The sequence below is a fragment of the Schistocerca serialis genome, chromosome 3 (genome assembly GCF_023864345.2).
Source record: "Schistocerca serialis cubense isolate TAMUIC-IGC-003099 chromosome 3, iqSchSeri2.2, whole genome shotgun sequence".
Classification (NCBI taxonomy): Eukaryota; Metazoa; Arthropoda; class Insecta; order Orthoptera; family Acrididae; genus Schistocerca; species Schistocerca serialis.
The window spans coordinates 144,860,209-144,884,760 of NC_064640.1; the positions used below are offsets into that span (position 1 = coordinate 144,860,209).

Genomic DNA, 24,552 nt, shown 5'->3' on the forward strand with positions numbered 1-24,552 from the left:
CTAATATAACAGTCGCGACACTTCGCCTCGATTTTGTTGCCTACAGCGCCAGCAGCGCCCCAAGCGGCTGGTAGGTTACACTGTGAGTTCGGCGCGATCGTGAAGGAGAATAGTGGTTGTTTATTTTGATTTTTACAATGGCTTTTACTGGCGGGAGCGTTTGTAGCGCAATAAATTGCACCAACAACAGAAAGAAGACACCAAAGCTGTCTTTTTTTAGGTTTCCTAAGGATCCTGAGAGGTATAACCATCATGTTACTAAACTGTATCGTCAGGATTCACTTGCAAACTATATGTGTATAAATGATGAATGTTTCGTTTTAGGAGCAGAAAATGGCTTGTTAATAGCAGGCGAGAAGACCTCATGAAGAAAGACCCAGTGTACCTGTATAGTAATATTAGGTTTTGTTCGCTACATTTCGAACAAAACCAGTTCATGAACGCAGACAACAACAAACTCGTGTGGAATGCAGTACCCACCCTGTTTGACATTCCAAATAAGCCACCTCAGCTGACGATGAAGAGGAAACTGCCACAAAGATTCGACAGTCAATCTAAAGCAGTAAAACAGTCCTATGACACAGAAGCAGCTGGTTCAGCTCACCATGTATCAGTGCCAGATTCGTGTGAATCGTCAACACAGACCTGCTTTGACGATGAAGTGGTTAGATTAAGTGCAGCTGTTCGTGTCTTGCAAAAGCGTGTGAAGTGTCAGAATGTGCAAATCGCTAGACTTCGAGCGAAACTATTACGGGACAAGGAAAGTGCCTACAGACAGCGACAGAAATTGTATCAGAAGGAGCAAGTGAACAAGGACAAACGAATGTTAAAGACTATAGGATCCCGATATTTAAAAAAAGATGCCCTTGACTTGTTGTTAAGCCAGATTAGCATGCCATTGAAAGAGAAACGTGCTGCAAGATGGAAAGACGAAAATAAGCTGTTTGCTCTAAATTTACTATATTACAGCACTCAGGCATACAGGTTTTTATCAGAATGTTTTATGCTTCCATCAGTGCGTACACTACAAAGGTATGTGGAAGGCATACAAATAAAATGTGGGATAAGTGACAATATATTCCATCTTTTAAAGCAAAAGGTGCAACATTTTTCTGATAATGATAAACTTGTGAATATGTCATTGGATGAAATGTCGCTAATGGCAAATTTGACATATGACAGCACTTCTGACACTGTTATTGGTTTTGAGGACTTGGGGTTTACACGCACAGCTAAAATTGCCAACAGTGTGTTGGTGATAATGATTAATGGCATTTTTTCATGTTTCAAACAACCATTGCTTTACTGTTTTTGTAAAGGAACAGTGGGAGCTATTCATTTGACTGCTATATTTTATGAAGTAGTCAAAAGACTTAAGGAAATTGGCTTGGTTGTGAAGACCTGTGTGACTGATCAGGGTTCAAATTTTGTGGACTGGAGAAAGAGACTGGGAATTACACAAGACAATCCAAGTTTGGTATATGAGGAGCAGAAGATCTATTTCTTCTATGACACCCCACATTTGTTTAAGAGCATCAGAAACAACCTATTTAGGTATGACATAATTCATACATCAAATGATGGTTTGGTTGGTACTGCTTCTTGGAAGGACATTTCTCAGCTCTATTCAAATGACTTGCACAGGAAATACAAGTTAGCTCCCAAGCTGACTAAAAAAGCTGTCGAACTGCCAGCTTTTTCAAAAATGAAAGTGGGTACTGCAGTTCGTGTGTTAAGCCATACAGTGGCAGCTGGTATTGACACACTTGTGTTTTGTGGTAGTATGCCATTATCTGCAACTGGCACTTCAGACTTTTGTCAGAAAGTTAATGACATTTTTGATATCTTTAATACATACAGTGTGAAAGGGCCTGTGCATCTAAGGAACTGTATTAGGAGTGATTCAGAGCATCTGGATGTTCTACATGTGATGAAGCCATGGATTCACTCTTGGAAATTTGTAGGCTCTGATGGAAAAGATTACTCCCTGAGGATAAAATGTGTAAAGGGGCTTCTAAGCAATATATGTGCTTTGGAAATGCTTGCTGCCGAGGTACTGACTGGAACAAAATTGTACTTATTCTCACGTAAAATTAACCAAGACACATTGGAAAACTTTTTTTCAACTATAAGGCAGAGAGGTGGTTTTTGCAGCAACCCATCTCCAAGGCAGTTTTGTGCTGCATTTAACAACTGTACACTAAGCAAACTGATAAATTCTTCTAATGTGGCAAGCAGTAATTGTGAAGGAATTGACTGGGGTCAGGCAATACTGGACATGAAATCTGCTCAAACATTAAAGGTCTCACAGTTGTTATGCAGTAGTGATACAAGTTCTGCAACAAAGCTACCAAATGTGGAAGTTCCAGCAGACCTTGGAGAACAAAACAGTATGAGATATGTGTTTGGTTACATCTTGAAGAAACTTTTTTCTTTACATAATTGTGTCAAGTGCAGGAATCTACTTGTAGACAACAGCCAGGACTTAGATGCAAATGACAAATTTTATTGCCATTTCAAAAGTTACGAAGACAATTTTGGAAGCTTGGTTATTTGCAGTGAAAATATTTGTTTATTTTTTAGGGATTGTGAAAATCAGATGGCTTCAGTTTTTGATGAACATTCTCACAAGAAAAACTGTGGTGAATTATATGTGAACTTGTTGATGGCTGTCCCAAGTTTTCCTCCTGGATGTTGTGAAGAAACTAAGCTGCTGTTAATCAAGTTATTTGTTAAAGTGAGACTCGTTTACAGGCTGAAATATTGGAATCAAGACGTAGTTTCTAACAACAAGAAAGCAAATAAGAAACTGAAGAAGTTGGCTCATTTGGGCTGCTGATTTCTTTGGTATGTATTTCGTTCACTTCTGTTGTTAGTCACTTAATTTCCCTTGCTTCTTTCGTGTGATGACATTATTTTGTCAGCACCTTCTTCACTGACAGATTGTTTGAAAATTATACAAATATTTGGTTTTTCGTGAAATGTAGTGTAATCAGCTCATTATAGTGTTTTCAGCATATTCTTCCCACTATTTGGCAGTTGCTTGTCCCACTTAGAATAATAAAAAGATGAAGGTCGTACTTGTGGCAACAGGCGAAAATGACAAACAAACGCAGTAGGCCTACAGAACGATAAACGAGCTGTCGATCGTTTTTGCAAGTAGAGGTACATGTCTGTGCTTCTGACATGTGAATCTGTGTGTTTATATTCTTTTGATATGAACGTGGTAAGCTGCAATTCTGTCCAATGTCACAAGTGTTTCTTCACGAATGTGTTGTAGCTTGCCACTCTATTCATGATTTTTGTCCGTGCTGGCGCTTATTTTAGAATCATTTTTAGAAACATATATGCCTTCTAATACCACACAAACCCTTGGAGGCAAGAAAATAACTCAAATAATGCGGAAATTACGTAGGAAATGGATGTAAACAAACATTATGCTTACGACGCGTCTGACGTTCACCTTACCTACCGCTTGGAGCGCTAGTGTCGCTCCATCTGTCAAACGGCAACAACTTTTACAGCAGTGAGTGTCGCGACTGTTATATTAGACTGTGTGTTAACTAAGTTCTCAATGCGATAGTGTCTGCAGTTGTGATGAATTTTTTGAGTGATTTCGTGATGTCTTCAGCTGCCATTCTCTTGATTTCATATACGATTGTACAGTTTTGGCGTGACTGCATGTAATGGTCATAAAATAAATTATAAAGTTTTTTTTTGCTATTTTAGGAGCACGTGACTTTCGAAATACTCGAAAGTAACGTGCTCCTAAAATAGCAAAAAACCTTTCTAATTTGTTTTTTGACCATTCCACGCACTTATAGGAGCAAGGACATACATGGCATAATATAGTACAAAATAATCATCCACAAAACAATTGAAAATGGCCTAAGGCCGAAACTGTGCATTCGTACATGAAATAAAGAGGATGACAACTGAAAGCATGACGAAGGCATTCAAAAAATTGTTAACATCTGTCAAAAAGCGTTACACATCGATCGCACAACCATTTAAGTCGCGCTTTCACACAATACGATATCCCCCCCTCCAGTACACCTCTTGCAATATGCAGATGACACCGCATTCCTCGCCCTCGCTCCTACCCTCCAACGGTCCCAACGCCTTCTCCAGAATCACCATGACCTTTTTGCTGCATGGTGTAACCAGTGGCTCCTGAAAATCAATCCTTCCAAGACCCAGGCAATCATCGTAGGTCGTACCACTTGCTCCTTCCAGCTCCTGGATTTCTCCCTTACCGTCTGCGCCCGTCCTGTCCGCCTCATCCCCACCCTCACCTACCTTGGCCTCACCTTTGACCGGTACCTCACTTGGATCCCTCATCTCCGCTCCATCCAATCAAAAGCCCACAATCGCCTCCGACTCCTCAAACTCCTCTCTGGCCGGACTCTGTAGGCTGCAGAGCAGCGTAATAAGCTGCTGCCAGCCCGCCCCCTTCAAGGGGAATCGAAATACAATAAAGAAAAAAAAAGATACGATTTCCTGCACGCGTATCCTTCGGAGGACAGAAAGGGTCGGAATTTGTATTGATACAGTTTTCGAGATGGTGTGAACTAAACAAATTCGTGCTGGCAGTTAATGCAGTATTGTAGATTTTAGCTAAAGATGACCCAGAAACCTTAAGAGGCCGGTCCATATGAAACGACCTATCTGCGCAAATGCACACAGATGTAATAAATAAAATTTCGTGCATCGACATGACATGCTGGATAGGAGAGATAAGCATCATCACACACACCAACAACCCTGTGATTACTGGTATCAGAGAGGCACATTTTGTAGGTTTGAATCAGGATTCAGACACCGTTTTAAAAGAAGTGAGAATAATAGGAGAGCCCAAGAAGATGCTTAAGAATGCAAAGAACAGTAAGGTTAGCTTATTTCATTAAAATATTAGAGTACTGATTAATAAGGTAGAAGTGCTTCTTGTCTGTTCAGAGAATTTAGCGAGCTCTGAAAAGATGGACATACTTTGCCTCTCAGAGCACCACAGGGTTAGATAAGATATAAATAAAAGATTACACTATAGCAGCGTACTCATGCAGAATTAATATGGGAAAATAGGAGTTATTACATATATTAAGACAGGACACAAGTTAAGAAATAACGAGACAAGTATTTTTTTGTATTGATCAGCACATATAAGTGACTACTTCCGAATTAATATTGAAAAATAGTTCTTTTTAAATTATAACTGTATATAGATCCCCACAGGGAATATTTTGAACCGTTTGAATCTGGATTCTTTACTGTACTGTCAGATAGCAGCAAGCAGTTAATTGTCTGTGGTGACTTCAATGTCGATTTTCTGAAGGATTGCGGTAGGAAAGGCGATCTGTAAACCTTATTTGGTTGCCGCATGGGGTAGCCTCAAGATCTCATGCGTCTTCCCACAGTTTGCACGGCTTCTCCCCATCAGAAGTTTGCGTCATCCCTCGGGCATGGGTGTGTGTGTTGTCCTTAGCATAGGTTAATTTAAGATATATCAAGTAGTGTGTAAGCCTAGCGACCGATGACCTCAGCTTTTTGGTCCCATAGGGACTTCCCACAAATTTCCTTATTTGGTTCCTACAATTTGGTCTCAGTTAATGTGGGTGGATGAAGACACTACACCCTAATTCATAGTGCTATCATTGGTGTAGCTCAAAGTAAGAAAATAGCTTTTCACCCAATAACAAATACTCTCTCTGATCATGATAAATAGCTAGTAGGAGAAATAACATAGTGCATAAGTAAAAATCACTTATAATAATTATTGATTCTGGGACAAATGCGTGTAAGAATAGTTTACAGGAAATGACCTGGAATGATATTTATAATGAATCAAATGGCAAAGTAAAATTTAATCTATTCCATGATAAATTCATATCATTATTTGAAAATAGCTTTCCACTTAAGCTCATTAGAAAGAACACTAAACAGTCATGTAAAAAATTATTGATCACTAGAGGTATTAAAGTACCTTGTGAAAGGAAAAGGGAAATGTAACTTTTGCAAGAACAAGTAGGGATCATGTAGTAGGTGCACACTACCAAAAACAGCACAAAATTACTAAGAACAATTATTTTAAAAAAATCAAGGAACATGCACATAATGTCAGAAATCAGTAATTCTGATAACAGACTTAGGGCTATCTGGAATATAGTGAAACAAGAGACAGGACAATCAGACATGGAAAAGGCTAACTTCATTATTGAACTGAATGAAAGGGTTATAAATGATGACTGATGGGTAGCAAATATATTTCATAATCATCTCATGAATAATGTCACGTAGAAGAAGGTATAATTAGATGAATGACCATCACTAACTTCACTTAAGGAAGGTTTATTCAGCACTTACACATATAAGAGCACGCAGCAAACTGACTCCGGCCAGAACACAGTTACAGAACATTCCAGTACAATGATTCTTGACATTTGTGGATACTTCTAGGATGCACTCAAAGACGAATATAGAAATTAAAATTGTACAGTCCTGATGAGTTTTGAACTCACAACCCTCCATGCAACTGTTCAGTATCAAAACAGTACACCAGAGTGCTACTCAGCTTCTTCTCCGACAATATGGCAGAAAGCACATAAGCAAACAGTTGCAGAGAAAAATCACAGCAGTATGTCGAAAATGTAACTCTCATAAAATTCAATTATATAAATGTATCATCAACTTCTCCTTCTGAAACTAAGAAAAATTATACATTCTCTCAAAAATAAAAGCTCATCTGATTTTGATGGTGATTCCAATAGAATGCTAAACGTTTGTTTCCATGTAATAACACCAGTCTTATCTGAAATATATAATGTATCACTAACTTAAGGCATTTTTCCAGAGAAACTGAAATATAGTGTTGTTAAACCCTTAAGTGAAGGTGATAGGACAGATGTCAACAACTACTGACCTGTTTCACTACTGACATTATTTTCCAAAATTTTTGAGGAGGTGATATGTTCTAGAATAGTATCTCACCCAAGCAACAATAATATCCTCAGCAAATCACAATTTAGCTTTCAGAAGGGTTGCTCTACTGAGAATGCGATTTATATGTTCACTCACCAGATTTTGCAAGTATTAAAAAATTAAATAGCGACAATTGGTATTTTCTGCGACCTATTTAATACATTTAAGTGCGTAAATCATAACATTCTACAAGATAAATTGATGGTATAGTCAACCAGTGGATAACGTCATACCTAACCAAAAGAATGCAGAAAACTCTACTTAGTAATTCTACTAATAATGGTTGGTTTGGGCGAGGAGACCAAACACATTAGAGAAGGATGGGGAAGGAAATTGGTCTTGCCCTTTCAAAGGAACCATCCTTGCATTTGCATGAAGTGATTTAGGGAAATCACGTAAAACCTAAATCAGGATGTCCAGACACGGAATTGGACTGCCATCCCTTTAAATGTGGGTCCAGTGCACCACCTCATTCAGAATATTAAGGGGCATAATTCTGACTGGTGAGGAATCGCATATGGGATTTTGCAAGGCTCAATATCAGGTTCACTATTGCATCTCTTATATGTAAACGATCTTCTGTCTAATTTATAACAAGCACAGTTAGTCCTTTTTACAGATGACGCTAGTATTGTAATCAATTCAAGCATAAATATAGTAACAGAATAAATGTTAAAAATAGTTTTTAAAGTCTCAATGACTGGTTTTCTGCGAATGATTTCACCCTCAATTTTAAAAAGACATAGCATACCTAGTTCTGCCGATCTAGGATACTACAACAGTGAGAAGTGTAACACATGGCGAGGAAATAATAAATAGGATGGACACTTCAAAGTTCTTAGGTGTCCATATTGATGAGAATCAAAATTGCAAAAAGTACATTTTTGAAGCTCCTAAAGCAACTTAGTTCAGCCACATCCCCACAAAAAATTAAAAATATTAAGTGTCATGTAATATTTTGTGTAATATAATATCTTGTATAGACACCTTTTATTAACCTGTCACGTTCCTTATCATTATGAAGTGTTGTATTAATGATATATGGAATAAGTACTAATCTAATCTAATCTTAGAATTATTTGCAAACCTTGGGGAGACGCAAATCAGTAAACTGACATATTTTGCATATTTTCTTTCAATGATTTCATAGGCAATAATGTTTTGGGAAAGAATGTCTCATCCTGCTTTTCTAAAGTTTTTGAAAAACGAATGTACAAAAAAAAAAGATTTACTAAGTTTAGCCCAACATGGGTTCAGAAGCAACAAATCTACTGAAACTGCAGTATATGATTGCATAAATACGCTATTAGAACTGTTAGACACAAAACAACCCATAACAGGCATATTTCTGGATCTGTCAAAGGCTTTTGACAATGTTGACCACAAAATATTACCGGAAAAATTAGAACACTATGCTATCAGAGGAATTGCAAACAACTAGATTGCTACATTCCTAACCAATCGGATGCAGAGAGTCAGCATGAAATATTCGAATAGACAAAGCAACTCAATAACCGAAATACTATCAAGTAATAAAACTGTAAAGCAACGTGTTCCACAGGGCTCAGTATTGGGACCCCTACTTTTCCTCCTGTGTATTAATGACTTGAGCCTGAATGTTGATGCACACAAAACAATAATATTTGTTGACGACACAACTGTACTCCTCAAAGGGGAGAATACAGAGGCTGTGCAAAAAGCTGTGAACTTGGCCACTGAACAACTCAGCAACTGGGCTAAAATCAACAGATTAACTATCAACACCAAAAAGACAGCTTCCATGAACTTTCACACAACACAAAATACAAATTCCTCTCAGCCATTTGTCACTGTAAATAACCAGTCAATAGATACCGACACTGCTTCCAAATTCCTGGGTCTGTGGGTTCAAGATAACCTGAAACGGAATACACATACAGGAAAGGTAAATGCTAGGATTTGTACTGGCTGTTATGCATTGAGTCTACTGAAAACATGTGCTAGCCTGAAAACATTAACCAGTGCATACTGCACTTACATACAAGCCCACCTAAAATATGGTGTAATATTCTGGGGAAATTCTCCAACTGCTCTGAGCACATTCAGAATCCAGAAGAGAGCAATGAGGATTATTACAGGGAGCAAACCCAGAGACTCCTGCAAACCCATCTTCAGAAAGTTGGAAATCCTTACACTGCCTTGCCTCTACATTCTTGAGACTCTAAAATTTTTCAGAAACCACTTAGTGGCAACTGACCCCAGGGTCGTAAAAATAATGAAATACATGAACACAACACCAGGAAAAACGCAAACCTGCATGTTATACGTACAAACACTCAACTGTGTAAAAAGGGAGCTTTCCACATGGGCCTCCAACTGTTCAACAATCTTCCCACTAGTATTAAGTCCATCGAAGACAACATAACATTTTGCTAAGCCGTGAAGTCATATTTGTTGTGTCACTGTTTTTACTCTGTAAATGAATCCTTAGCACAGTAATCTTGCTGTTTGTGTTAAATTGAAAACATTGAGCAATATAATACATTAGGATACCATAGGCCTATGTTAATATATGTTAACAACGTTAAATGATATTTTCCGACATCTGCAACACACTGTGTACCATCTGATCACATGGGATAAATAAATATATAAATAGATGAATTGCCCAAAAACGTGCCGTAAGAATAATATGTGATGCTCACCACAATCATCTTGTACACATCTGTTAAATGAGCTGGGCAATCTGACTGCCATTTCACAGTATATTTACTCCCTCATGAAGGTTGTTGTAATAATCAACTACAGCTCAACAATGATGTACACAATTACAATACCAGAAGGAAAAGTGCCATTCATTACTCTACATTAAGGTTCTCTCTAGCACAAAAAGGGGTGCACAATACTGCAACAAAAATTTTTGATCTCTTAGCCACTGATATAGAATGTCTGGCAGACAGCAAAGTAAAATTTGAAAACAAACTGAGAAAATTTCTCCTTGACAACTCCTTCCATTCTGTAGAAGAATTTCTATTACTACAATGTGTAAAAGATGGTCGGTAGGACTTACTAACTCTCAACATCTGTATATCTTTTTCCTGTTAGGGAAAAAAGTTAGAAATGTTCAGAATGTAACCATATGTACAAATTAATTTGTGTGTGAATGTAAAATGACTCATTCCACATCAATAGCATCTATCATGCAAAATGACTGATGGAACACGAAACTAACACATTTTCAGTCTACTGGTGGCCACCATTTGACTGTCTACAAACAAGTTTCAGCAGTAGGCGACTACGGTCTCTCATATTTTTTCACTTCAGGTACTCTCATTGGAGAAAACACTGTTACGTCTGTGTTCAAACTTGTGTTTCAGAAAAGAAATTTAAAACAAAGAGTACTAAATATGAAGAATGATATAAATAGTCAAGACAGTGCTTCATTAAGTGAACACAGTCTTCAATAGTCCCACGGTGAACAGACTACTGGCGAAATAGTTCAAGGATGGACATGGAGACATAAATATCTATTGCCTATAGTAACTCCTTATATAAAATGGTAAAAATATTTGAATTAGACGAGCAATTTCAACTCATGAGCGGCTAACAATGATTGCTCACAAAAGGAAGAAGTTATAAGGATTTAGAATTTTCGACTGCAAAGTTCAAACAAGCATTGAGTGAAATAACACATGGTGTTTAAAAACGTCATATTTGTAGACGAAATATTGATTAAAACTAGAAAAAAACCCGATAATTATATGTCCAGAAACCAATACTTGTTGTGATATGGACCATTTTATGTGTGATGAGTAATGTGTAGTTCTTGCAGATAAGTCAGGATCCATAAGAGATGGCATAGTAAATTACTACAACATGTATGTGTGGGCAGATACAAATCCTGGAGTAATCATGAAGGTGAGGCATCAGGATTGCTTTATTATTAGTGTATGGACAGGAATTATCACTGCCAGACTTAGTGGGACATATACTTGACCAAACAAATTTACATGTGCTGAGTATCACATATTTCTGTGTAATGAATTACCAGTGCTATTGGAGAACGTCCCTTTGGTAAGAAGACACTGACTGTGGTATATGCACGATGGGAAACCACACCATTTGCAATGGATCATATGACAACATCTCACTGTAATGTTTTATGGGTGACGGATTGGTCGAAGTGGTCCAGTAGCATGGGCTCCCCATCCACCAGACCTAAGTCAATTGGATTTCTGACTATAGCGACACTTACAGGTATTAGTTATGCACAACCCAAGAACAATGTGCAGACAGTACTGGTGCATGTGAACAATGCATGTGATGCAATTTCAATGGATCCAGATATATCTGAAAAAGTGTGTGATTCACTGTGAAGAAGGGCTAAACGATGTGTCAAATGGGTGGTAAAGACTTTATGCCTATTCTTTATGTCACACACAGGTAAGAATGGGAGGACAACAGATTGTGCAATAATGTAATATTGGTTTCTGGAGATATCGTTATAGGATCTTTCTTCTAGTTTTACCAATAGGACCTCTCGTAGAAATATGTGACACTTTTTTAAATGCCCTGTTTATGCTGCTCTGAAGAAAGATTTTGTATTAAGATGGTTCAAATGGCTCTGAGCACTATGGGTCGTAACATCTGAGGTCACCAGTCCCCAAGAACTTAGAACTACTTAATCCTAACCAACCTAAGGACATCACACAAGACAAATATTAGATACTAGTCATTAGCTTTGACCAGTGATATAATGTTAATAAATGCTGTTACATCACCTTTTGGTGCATATTTTCACACTTTGGTTGATAGTTGAAGTAACCAACAAATGTGAAAGCGAAAAGCCTGGCTGTGATGACAGACAAATATCTAACGTAGCCCACTTGACAAAAATCATCACTGATGTCACATTATAGTTCATATGTTTCTGACATTAGTTGCATGTTTCCTACATCACTGGTCAAAGCTGAAAACTAGTATCAAAGATTCCTCTTAACCAATATTTCATAAAGGCAAGTAATGTAACTCGATTATATAACATACCAGTTGTGAGAATGTATAGAAAATACCTGGACATTTTTAGATGCATTTGGAACTCTGTATATTCTAATAAATTGTAGGAGTTATGTTTTACTTTTTTTCTGAGTGTCTGTAGATTCAGAGTCACATATCAGGTGTCTACCAGTAACCTATTGTGGATTTTTCTACCAGAACATTAAACCCCATTCTGAACTCTTAGATTGGGATTCACAGTCTTTATGGAAAGTTTTACTTCTACTATTGTGGTAGTGAATTCTACAGTTTACTCTTGGTTCACTCTTGTAATGAACTGCATATTTCACTAGGAAGTGAGTGTACTGACAAAGAGTTGTAAGATTCTCTTGTCCCTGAAGGCATTGCTGCAAGATATTCCGTTATCAACTCAGCACAACATTCTGACTGCAATATTCCGTAGAATACATACTTTATTTTTGTTTTTGCTACACTGCCACATGGCTTAAAACACTGTTTAGTGAAAATATATACAAATTCCTTACGCATTTCAACATAACGAGAGATTTTTAAGTGCAAAGTAATCAGATCTGAGAATTTTTCTTAACATATTGATATGCTGGTGCCATGTCTGTTTGATGAAATTGCTTCTAGGAGTAGCATCAAAGTGAGGAACTGGGTAAACGTGTACAAATATCTGAAGCCCTGTCCCATAGTTCCTACATCTACTCTATTTATCTCACAGGTAAATAAGTAACAATATTTTTATGTACAAGATAAACATTAAACTTTTTTTACATGAGGCATCTTCATTGGAACCACTATATTGGGAACAATAGTGATACTACAAATAAGATACACAAAATGAATTAGTGGTAATGCAGTGTCTATCATGAATAAAGTATCTGTTTTAATTGATTCAACTATGGGCATTGGAGAAACACTGTGTACTGTATTAACTAAATAAACCACAAATTTAGCCTTGTTTCACAAACTTTACAAACTTTATTATTTCCGTATGACATAGGTTTGCGAGTATAAGCTCATTTTCTAATATATGGGGTGGTTATAACTAAAGTACAGTTACTCACAGAGTTCCAGTGTTGGCCATAATTACTATATGGCAGCAAAATTTGGTAAATATGCTAAAGCATTAATGTGGAACCAATTTACGCTGGAAAAGAAATTAGTAGTAGTAGTAGCTTCATTCATCCATAGATCTCTTTTTACAAGGATATAGGTCATGTCAAAGTATTTACAAGTTAAGACCAATTTAAAATAAATATATGCACATACATTTACAGACTTCTAGTTAGAGACAATCATTAGATTTACTCCTGGTATACAATACTTTTTTTAAAAAAACCTTATTAAATAATCTAATGCCTCACTATTCACTCATATCTTACTATCAGTCACTGCACACATTATACACATATTGTTATATAACACTTCACTCACTACAAACACAATCACACACACACTGGTGATTTCTGGGCCATTTTCTGTAGTGCAGCTTCCTATTTGCTATTCTGAAAAACTGAGTCAGCATCCCTCTATAATTAGTGAAATGTTGAGCTCAGAAAGAGGAAGCGGAGTTACTACTGTGCTATTCATAGCTTCAGGGTAAGTATTTCTAGAAAAGGGGAAAAAATGAAAAAAAAACATAGTGTGAAGGAGTTATGTGGAATGTTGGACATTTTATAATCATTATTGTTATTTATTTGTATAACTTTTTTTACCAAACTCCTTCTCTGTTTTATCTAAGTAATCCTTCAACGTATAAAATGTATTTACAAGAGGTACTTTTCTGCTGCCTTTTTAAATAAGTGTATTTTTTCAATTTCTTTAATCTCTTTTGGTAATTTGTTGTACAGTTTTATTCCTTGGTAGAAAATGCTGTTTTGAGTTTTATGTTTATTTTTTCTTGGTAAATGTAAGTTGAGGTTATCTCTTGTTCCATGGTCAGTCCCCAGCAGGTGCAAGTCTGGTGCTGTGAATACAAGAAAGAGGCTTAGAAATGTGTCCATATGTAACAGATTAGGAGCGAGATGTGGGCAGAAAAGGTCAAAAAGGTTATGAAAGCCTAATGTTTATTTTATAATTGACTGTTATGGCTTGTTCCCATGTAAATCGATTTCACATTAATGCATTAGCATGTCTATCAAGTTTCACTATCATGCAATGATTACAGCCCACTCTGGACCTCTGTGAGTAGCGGCCCTTTAATTATAACCACTCAGTACAACTAATCCCAAAGTTGACAACCAAGTGAAGATAAGAAGCTTCTATGTTCAGTGAAGTCCGTGTTCCATGATTGACTGAGAGATCTGACGTCATGCTCATTGTGTGTACGTCACATCACTTGAAACTGCAGGTTTTACAAGGGCCAGCAGCTGTCTCAGGTCGGGAGCGAGTGACTATTTCAGACGCTTTTAATAATTCTTGACTGTGTGTTTAAATGCATGCAAGTTCTCGATAGCACACAACAAAATTAAGACCTTTGTTGACTACCATCTCAATCAAATATTGATTTCCCGCGGGCCCTGCACGGAGCTGAGCGTTCGCAAAGTGTGTCAGACAAGACTTCTAGTGAGACGCCCACAGTTCGTTGCATGGTCCGTAAATCTCGTTGGCCCCATGGCTGATCAATACGACATCATCGTTTGGTTGAAGTTGTCACGTCTTTCCTTCGTTGACTCATTTAATAACGGCATTCCTGTCCCCAAAAGAAATTATAGTATCGTATTATATGAAATCCAACGAGAGGAAGCATAAAAAATGGGAACAGTGATACAAGGAAGTGTGAAATTATTTTAGGTTTTTCTGTCGCACACGTAGCTTCTGAGGAAGTCAGCGGTAATGAATAACAAGCTTAATTTTTGGGAAAAAGAAGTACAACAACATTTCACGATGTTCTTTACAGCTAGTGACACACGACGCCCTTCTTATTATATACTTGGTTGCAGGATACTAGCCGTCCGCTTCGACCTGTGACGTTGCACTGTGCCTCGATGCGTTGTGTGACGTCATCGAGCCGCGGAGTGTTTATTTTGGAGTGAAAGTGAAATAAATGTTGTTGTAGAGGGCGTGCTGTTTGAAGAGGTGGCGTGATCCAGTGGATTAATTATGTGGTGGTTATGTGTTTGGAAGGTATGCCATTGCGTTATTAAGTATGCTACAGTCGTCATGATGTGGAGTGCACGAACTTATGCGGCGGCACAATGAAATATATTGTGCAGAATTTTGTCATATAAAACAGAATATGTAGTAAAGTTTAAACTGTACTCATAGGTGTTTGCATAACCAGCGTGAGTAAGTGGATCAATGTTTTTAATTAAATCATGGGAGAAGTTAGATGGATCAATTTTTATTAATATATCAAATGAGCGACTGTATTATTAACAAACATTGATCCACGTACCATCTCCTATGTTTCATTAATAAACATTGATTGATCTACCTTCTCCTATGATTTCATTAAAAAACATTGATACACTTGAGAAGCTTTCTATTTTCTTGTGGATTCCACTGTCTTGTCCTATCTGACTCATCATTCATCATGTTCACTTCCCATGATTCGCCACGAATACAGTAACCAACTGCAACTTGTGATGGAGAAGCCACTGATATCGTAAGAGTACTTTTACTCTAGGGTTGAGGTATATAGGTCAACTGAAGATTGGGATACCGGCTTGTGTAGTTGTGGTGAGGGTTTATTGCTATCCTGGCCTATAGTTGAGCTATACATGTGAACTGGAGATTGTTATACCGGCTTTTGTAGTTGTGGGGGTGGGAGAGTTATTGGCATCATGGCCTAGGGTTGAGCTATACATTCTGAAGTGCCAAAGAGACTGGTATAGGCATTCGTATTCAAATACAGAAATAGTATGTAAACAGGCAGTATACAGCACTGCGGTCGGCAACGCCTATATAAGACAACAAGTGTCTGTCACAGTTGTTAGACCAGTTACTATTTATACAATCGCAGGTTATCAAGATTTAAGTGAGTTAGAATCTGGTGTTATAGTCGGCACACGAGTGATGGGACACAACATATCCGATGTAGCGATGAAGTGGGGATTTTCCCATATGATCATTTCACGAGTGTACTGTGAATATCAGGAATGTGGTAAATCTTCAAATCTCCAACATCGCTGTGGCCGGGGAAGTATCCTGCAAGAATGGGACAAACGACAACTGAAGAGACTTGTTCAGCATGACAGAAGTGCTACCCTTCTGCAAATTCCTGCAGATTTCAATGCTGGGCCATCAACAAGTGTCAGTGTGTGAACCATTCAATGAAACACCATCGATATGGTCTTTCGGAGCTGAGGGCCCACTCGTGTACCCTTGATAACTGCACGACACAAAACTTTACACATCGCCAAGGCATTTCAACTCTGATATTGGACTGTTGATGAATGGAAACATGTTGCCTAGTTGGACGAATCTCATTTCAAATTGAATCGAGTGGATGGATGTGTACAGGTATGGAGACAGCCTCATGAATCCAAGGACCTTGCATGTCAGCAGGGGACTGTTCAAGCTGGTGGAGGCTCTGTAATTGCGAGGGGTGCATGCAATTGAAGTAATTTGGGTCCCCTGATATGTCTAGATACGACTCTGACAGGTGATACATCCTGTCTGATCACTTGCATTCTTTTATGTCCATTGTACATTCCGATGGGACTTACGCAATTTCAGCAGGACAATGCAACACCCCACACATCCAGAATTGCTACAGAGTGGCTCCAGGAACACTCTTCTGAATTTAAACACTTCCGCTGGGCACCAAACCACCCGGACACGAACATTATTGAGCGTATCTGAAATATGCTGTTCAGCAGAGGTCTGCACCCCCTTGTACTCTTACGGATTTATGGACAGCCCTGCAGGATTCATGGTGTCAGTTCCCTCCAGCACTACTTCAGACATTGGTCGAATCCATGCCATGTCATGTTACGGCGCTTCTGTGTGCTCATGGGTGCCCTACACGATATTAGGCAGGTGTACTAGTGTAGTGCATGGAGATTGGGATGGTGCGTTTTGTATGGTTTTGTAGAGTTTAATTTTTGACAGTTTCGAGTGTTTTCTTTTCTTCAGTGTTGCGTTTTGAACGTTGTTGTAGTTCTTATTATTTAAGTTTTTAGACTGTCCCTGTCTTTTTTGCCCACGGTTGCCCCGTATGTTTATTTGGGTTTAGTCAATGTATTGGTTCACGTGGTAGTTGCATATTTGCAGGTGTTATGATTGAGGGTCGAGTAAGTTTCACGCTACTTTTAGCAGGAACTGACGCAATTGTGACGTAGTGGAGCTGTGATGGTGAACAGAAATGAGGCTATCGATGTGTAGATCGCTAAATCGCTGAACTGGTGTTTATAGATGTGTTACTGACAGGAGAATCTGGCAGTTGTAGTGAGAACTCCTTACAGGATGTGTTTGTGGTTGTACAAAGTGTGAATATTTGTGACAAAGAAGAAAATGAATGTTATTGCTCATCGTTACACTCGCAGTGGAAATCACTACATATTCGGAAATAAACACCCAAATATTTATTTTATCCTACGTTGTCTAATCAGATTTAAATGTTATATCAAAATGTTCATGTATTACATTCATAAAAAAATCAAAATAGCAAGTCATGGGATACAAACCTACATCCTTCCACTCCATAAGCCTCAGAAATATCCATTATGATAAAGCTTAATCTTACGATTTTTGTCTTAAGTCTTGGTTATCATAATATTTCTTCCAGCCTGTTGCCGTGTTATTAACTGGCATTTCAGACTAATGGTCGTGTGGGATCTCTCAGATACAAAGCTATGTATTCTCTATTCCTTTACATAGTTGTGGGAGTAGTGCCAGTCATGCTGTGACCTTGCCCGCTTCAGGTTGATCAATGTGAGGCAGTTTTGTATCTCAGAGACACCACACGACCATATTATCATGTAGGTCTAATGTGTCAGCTTTGCGATTTGATGCTTGATGTAGCTCATTTACATAGTGATGTTTCTCACTTGTTGCTATTTACTCCCCGATAAAATACCATTGGCAAATACGTATGCGTATCCAACAGATAGAACATGACTACATATGTCACACCAGATATGTGTACTGTGTTTTTGGCTATCTATGAATGTTTTGGATAATAACTTACTATCATCATCTTGTTACACAAGAAAGAAATATAATTTTAATAAGCCTGGTAACATTGAAAAAAATACATCAACTCTTATTTGATGGATGTGACATGAGACCTAATGACATTTCTAGTCTGTCAGGATTCACAGGTCCTTCAGGCCTGGTGACAATCCTACCACATACAGTTTACACTGCACCAGAAGAAGACTGTGACATGTATGTGGAGAAAATAATCGAAGAAGTCTGTATCGTTCAGAGACAGAGCAAAGCAGCACAGGTGTCTCATTTGATGGCGAAGAGGACGATGAATCCCATGTTTGCCATAAAAAGAGTGGTAAAAAGTGATCGATTCTGTTTTCAGAAAAAAAACTCTTTATCATACGTCGAAAAGGGGAAACATAACCTAATTAGGAAAATCAATTCAATTCAATTTATTATCATCCATTTTATAATATGCATGATATAGGAATTGTCGTATAGAATGAGAGAGAATGAGCGAGAGAGAGAGAGAGAGAGAGAGAGAGAGAGAGAGAGTGATTTATATTTTTAACAATTAAGGGAAATAACGTTTTATTAGTTACACATTTCATATTTTGTCTTCTTTTTACACCCAAGACGAAAAAAATTACAAGGTTTATACGAAAAATCCATGAAGGGAAATAACATTTTCTTAGTTACACTTTAATATTTTCTTAATTACACATTACATATTTTGTCTTCTTTTTACATGCAAGTTGGAAAAAACAAAGGTTTATGCAGAAAAATCAAAAGATGAGCACTATCTGTTTAGATAGCAAAGAAATTCATCAACATTATAGAAACTTTGACCTAATAGTATCCTCTTTAATTCTTTTTGAAATATATGTAAGTTTTGTAATAGTTGCCTCTTTAATTCTTTTCTAAACATAGGTAAGTCTTGTATGCTTTTTATTTCTTTTGGTAAGGCATTGAACATTATTTTGGGTATAAACATCACACTATTTTGGTACAGGGATTTTGAATGTATGTTTCTATGGAAATTGTGCCTGTTTCTGGTTTGACAGTCGTGTACTTCACTGTTTAGAGAAGAGAATTCTTGATTTGACTTCAGGAAACATATTGATTCATAGATGAATAAATGAGGGGGGTCAAAATTTTCAACTCCTTAAAGAGCCCTCTACATGGATCTCTGTAGGAAACGCCCTTCAGAATACGTATAGCTCTCTTTTGGAGCTTAAAACAACTTTTTGTGAAACCTGTATTCTCCAAAATATAATACCATATCTTAGATTACTATGTATGTAAGAGTAGCAGGCACATAGTACTGTTTCAAAATTGCAGTTTTCTTTAGGTTTTCTTAATATATAACAGTATTTAGTAAGTTTTTTATTTAATAGTTAAACATGTTTTTCGCATCTCAAGTTATTGTCCAGCCATACACCTAAACATTTTGTAAAAGAAGTTTGTTCTATCAGACATTTCCCAATCTCTACTCTTATGTTATTTTTTACTTTGTTCCTTATGTGCCTAAAATTCATCCAAGTGTTTTTTTGTCATTTATAATTAAGTAATTGTCCTCGAACCATTCAGCTGCCTCATTCATTGTTGAAGCTATTTTTTCTTGTAGGTCAGCTTTTCTAACTCCCTTGATAAAAAGGCTCATATCATATGCAAAAAATACTGATTCTGGTCTTCTAAGATGGTTAGGAAAATCGTTAAAAAAATTAAGAAGAGCAGAGGACCTAGAACAGAACCCTGGGGTACACCACAGTTGACTTTCAGATATAGTGAGTAATATTTTGTGCCATTTTGTATTATTCCAACACTTTGATATCTGTTGTGCAGATATGATTGAAGCCAGCTGTGTGCTTTTCCACATACTCCATAGCAAATACAGTTTCTCTGGCAAAAGGTTATGGTTCATGAGGTCAAATGCCTTGGATAGATCCAAAAATATTCCACAGTTTAAGTCCTCATTATCCATTGCAGTTAAAAAACGGCTCTGAGCACCATGAGACTTAACTTCTGAGGTCATCAGTCCCCTAGAACTTAGAACTACTTAAACCTAACTAACCTAAGGACATCACACACATCCATGCCCGAGGCAGGATGCGAACTTGCGACCATGGCGGTCGCGCTGTTCCGTAGCGCCTGGAACCGCTTGGCCACCACAGCCAGCTGCAGTTAAAACCTGTTCCAAAAAGTGATATACAGCTGTTTCTGTAGACCTATTTTTCTTGAACCCATTCTGTGCATTCGTTAGAGTTTTGCATTTGTTTAGGAAACTCAGTCTCTCATACATAATCCTCTCAATTACTTTAGCAAAAGCTGAGTTGTGACAATGGTCTATAATTTTGTATGGCATATGGACAGTCTTTTTTATAAAGTGGCTTTAATATTGATTTTTTAAGTGCAGAAGGGAGGGAGTTCACCAGTTTTAAATGATATATTAATAATATCAACTAGTCCAGTTATTATTTTGTTCGCACTATGATTTAGGACCTTATCAGGATTACCATCACATCCACAAGACATTTTATTTTTCAGCTTATTAACTGCATTTCTTACTTCTGAATGCGTAATTGGGTACAAAAACATTGTCTTTTCATTTGCTGGATCTTTTGACTTACTACCTTTTGAGTTTCCCAGGTTCTTTATAAGATTTTGAACACTGTTAATGTAGTAGTCATTGAGCATATTGGCAACACATCGAGGGTCTTCAACTACTTTTTCTCCATTCTTTATGATAAGATTATTATATGTCACTTTGCATTTACCAGTGTTATGGTTTATAACCTTCCAAACTGATTTGGTTTTATTGCTGCCTTTTCTGATAATTAAATGTTTTCAGTTTTTTGCTGCATGAATAACTTTTCTGTAGACTTTTACTGCTGCATTACACTTTGAATGCCAACCCAGATTTCTAAGAGTACCTGCAGATTTCTTAATTCCTGCAGTTAACCATGAATTATATTTGAGAGAGATTTTTACTTTTTTATGGGGAAAGCGACATCAAAGTAGTATTAATAATCAGAGAAAAATGACTCATATTTAGAGTCTACAGTCTTGATTGGGTGTCAGTCCCATTCAAAACCATGCAACATGTTATGAAAATTCCAAAGGCTGCTTTCATTAATGTATCTTGTTTCTGTATAGTTTCCACTGCCATGTTTTTCCCTAACCATGTTTTTTTAGTAAGAGCTTGATTGCCATGTGGTCAGAGATATCAGCATTTGTTACTTCGACCTCATCACTACAGTCCCGATCAATTGCTGTCTCACTCCCTTCTCCATACCAGGTGATATCAGTTACTGCAACTTCTAAATTATATGAGGTGAAGAGATTTAGCAATTGATCCTTGTGTGCATTATTATTACTTCTAAAATTGACGTTGAAATCGCCCAGTACAACTGTTGATTATCACCTAAGTCTCAATATATTCATTAGATCTTCAACATTTTTTAAAAATAAAGGAATATTCCCAGAAGGTGACTTATATATACAGACAACTACCAAACCACAGTCAGTCATTTCACAGACACAGTATTCTAATTCTTCTTCTATACACTTTACATTGCTTAACTTTACTTCTTTAGAATTGAGATTGTCTCTAACATAAATACGAACACCTCCACATCTGTACTTTTCTCTGCAAAAACTGCTTATGATCTTGTATTTGGGAAGGGCTGCTATACATATTTGAGCGTTTTGTAACCAGTGTTCACTGACACATATAACAGATACTTGGTTAAAACTGTCACTTAACAAAACATCAAGTACACCCATTTATTACATAAACCTTGTACATTCTGATATAGGAGTGAAAACTGATTGTGAGATGCAAAGTTAAATAAATTATTTATTATCTTAACGCTGCTTTCTTGAGGCTCTTTGACACTAAAAAATACTCGAAGTGATTTGGCTGCCTCACACTTTTTCTAATTGGTAGCCCACAAATTATTGCTGCTGCTGCTCTTGGTTCTGAAAAAGTGGTTACTGAAGCTGACTGTGGTGTTGGTTGGGTTTCTGGTGTTGTTGCTAAGACTGTTGTAGTAGTTCCTGGAGTACTCATTCATGTTACTGTTGGTGGTGCTGCAGATGAAGCTGATTGTGACGTTTGTTAGACTTCTGCTGTTACTGGACTAATTGGTAATGCAGAAATTATTGCTGCTGCTGCTGTCGTTTCTGATGAAGTGGTTACTGAAGCTGGTTGCGGTGTTGGTTGGGCTTCTGCTGTTGTTGCTAAGAGTGTTGTGGTGGTTCCTGGATTACACATTGCTGACACTGTTGGTGGTGCTGTCGATGAAGCTGCTTGTAGTGTTGGTTGGGCTTCTGCTGTTTCTGGACTGGGTACTTCTGCTGATGTTGGATTACCCACTATGGCAATGGTCTCTTTATTCTTATTTTGTCTAGCAGTTGTACAGTTTTATGTCCAAGGAGTGACTTTCCACTTGTATGCAAATGCAAACCATGTTTAGTAAAGAAATCAACAGATACGAAATGTGTGTTGAGGAATGCTTTACATATTTTTTTGAACTGTCTGTTTGCCTTAGCAATTTCTACATTCACACCATAACTTTCTCTCAAGTCATGTCTGTGTGGAATTCCAATGACAACTACTGACACATTCTCAGAGTTTCTTTAAGGTTATTTGTGGCTTTGATTAATTCACTTTTATATATGTTATTGGCACCCCCAATCATTACAGCACATCTATTAGAATTATATGCTTTTGCATCCTGCTATGATTCTTGTTACCTCATCCATTGGTGCACCTGGCTTACAGAAGATGTAGCAGTTATTCCATGTTCGATACGTAAAATTTCCGCTAGGCCACGTCCATGATTGTCTGAATGTATATTCACATTATGTTTGGTACTTTGCGCTTGTAGGCTTGTAGTTCATGTTTGTTTATATTGTTTACACTTATTTTTGTATGTATTCCGTCGTCAAGAACACTGAATCGATTATGTGTCTCTGTAGGCACTAATGTTTATTCACATTGTTTATGATGCACAGCCTTCTTTGGCTTCTCAAACTCAAGACTGATTTCGTCAATAAACGTGTGTGAAATACCTGTGGAACTTTTCATGGCTTTTTAAGTACATGGAAATACTGCTCACATGTCTCCATATCACGTCAATGAGACGTCAACACGCTTTCATTCATTTCAGCGGCGTACATTTCTACTGCAGACTGACGGCCGTTACACGTACGTACTCCACATTCACAAAACGAGTTACGAAAATATGAAACACGTAAACACTCTGTGTGATACAATTTTTGAAAAGTGGAACATATCCTTATTCCATTTTCAACTATTTAGCTACATAATACACACTTTACCGACGCTACAAAACTAATTTTCACTGAGCTATTCATCAACGTGTCTATACTCTACGCCATCAGCCCGATCAGTAGAGTTCGTAGTATGCACAAAATTTTAGACACGTGAGCCTGTTTACTTGATGGAACTATGTTTGACATCATTGCACATTTCACAAATCAATATATTGATTCCGTAAAAGTTTATTATTCATGGCAAAGAGCCGTCAAACCCACTGATCAAACAGCATTGAAAGCATTTATCGGGCTTCTATATATTAGTGGACTCTACGAAGCTGGAAACTAAAGCCCGTTTTACACAGGACGTGCGACACGAACAAAAAAAGTCGCCGTCTATCGCAGTGCTCCACGGGACAGACGGTTCAACTACAAAATAGCGTTTACAAGGTACATGCCTGTCTAGTCGTCTGCCCTACGTGTGTACTGTTTTTGGTGTCAACTGCCAGCAAGTGAATCGACGGCTTAAATTTACTTTTCGGGACTATCAAGTATTCTATGTCCTTTGGTAGTGATTATTATATTTAACTGTATTTCAGACGGACACTGTGACGCTGTATATAGCTGTTTTCGTGCAGTTCATGTAAAAGTAAGTCACTTACATGTGTAAACGACCTCGCTATAGGAGATGGAAATCATGGATAAACCAATAGAAATGTTGCTTTTCTGTTGCCAGTATTAATTTACTAGATAAACTCACGTTTTTCCTTTCATGAAAAGATACTTTATGGCTTGTGTGCGAGTGCATATGCGAGTGAACAAGAACATATTTCTTAAGAGCAATTCCAGATAGATCCGGATCACTGGTTTATATTCACTTCTTCATACAAGCATCTTATCGTTTAAATTCCACTGAATGCTTATAGCCGATGTTCGACCCATTACGATGAACAAACTACAACGTTTCGTTGAACAGGAGAGACAATTCACAAAGGACTTCGCTCGGACGTTTGTGCATGCGCGCAGCACCTAGATACGCATGAGAATAGGATCAATCTTATTCCGCCTTCTAACGATCGTACGCGTGAATCTCTTGCAAGTAGTCCCCTTCTACACGGTAGGCGACGGCGGAAATGGTGCATCATGGGTAATCTTGCAAGTCCCGTGTAGCAAGGGCGTAAAGCTCTAGGATTTATG

At 37.6% G+C, this 24,552-nt stretch overlaps 1 protein-coding gene across 1 annotated transcript; it reads left to right on the plus strand.

Moving 5' to 3' along the window:
* The first annotated feature begins 95 nt into the window (after nt 1-95).
* On the plus strand, nt 96-22,196 carry LOC126470725 (THAP domain-containing protein 1-like). The gene is made up of 3 exons (XM_050098728.1): nt 96-241; nt 325-1,032; nt 22,022-22,196. The coding sequence occupies exons 1-3, from the start codon at nt 138-140 to the stop codon at nt 22,194-22,196; spliced, it is 987 nt and encodes a 328-aa protein (XP_049954685.1). The 5' UTR covers nt 96-137.
* Nucleotides 22,197-24,552: the final 2,356 nt, after the last annotated feature.

What these genes read in the sequence shown, in the direction of transcription:
- LOC126470725 (XM_050098728.1), top strand. Translation starts at nt 138, where the DNA reads ATGGCTTTTACTGGCGGGAGCGTTTGTAGCGCAATAAATTGCACCAAC. An exon ending in TTTCCTAAGGATCCTGAGAG is followed by an intron (nt 242 to 324) that starts GTATAACCATCA and finishes GTTTCGTTTTAG; the next exon opens with GAGCAGAAAATGGCTTGTTA. An exon ending in TCAGTGCGTACACTACAAAG is followed by an intron (nt 1,033 to 22,021) that starts GTATGTGGAAGG and finishes TCTAATTGGTAG; the next exon opens with CCCACAAATTATTGCTGCTG.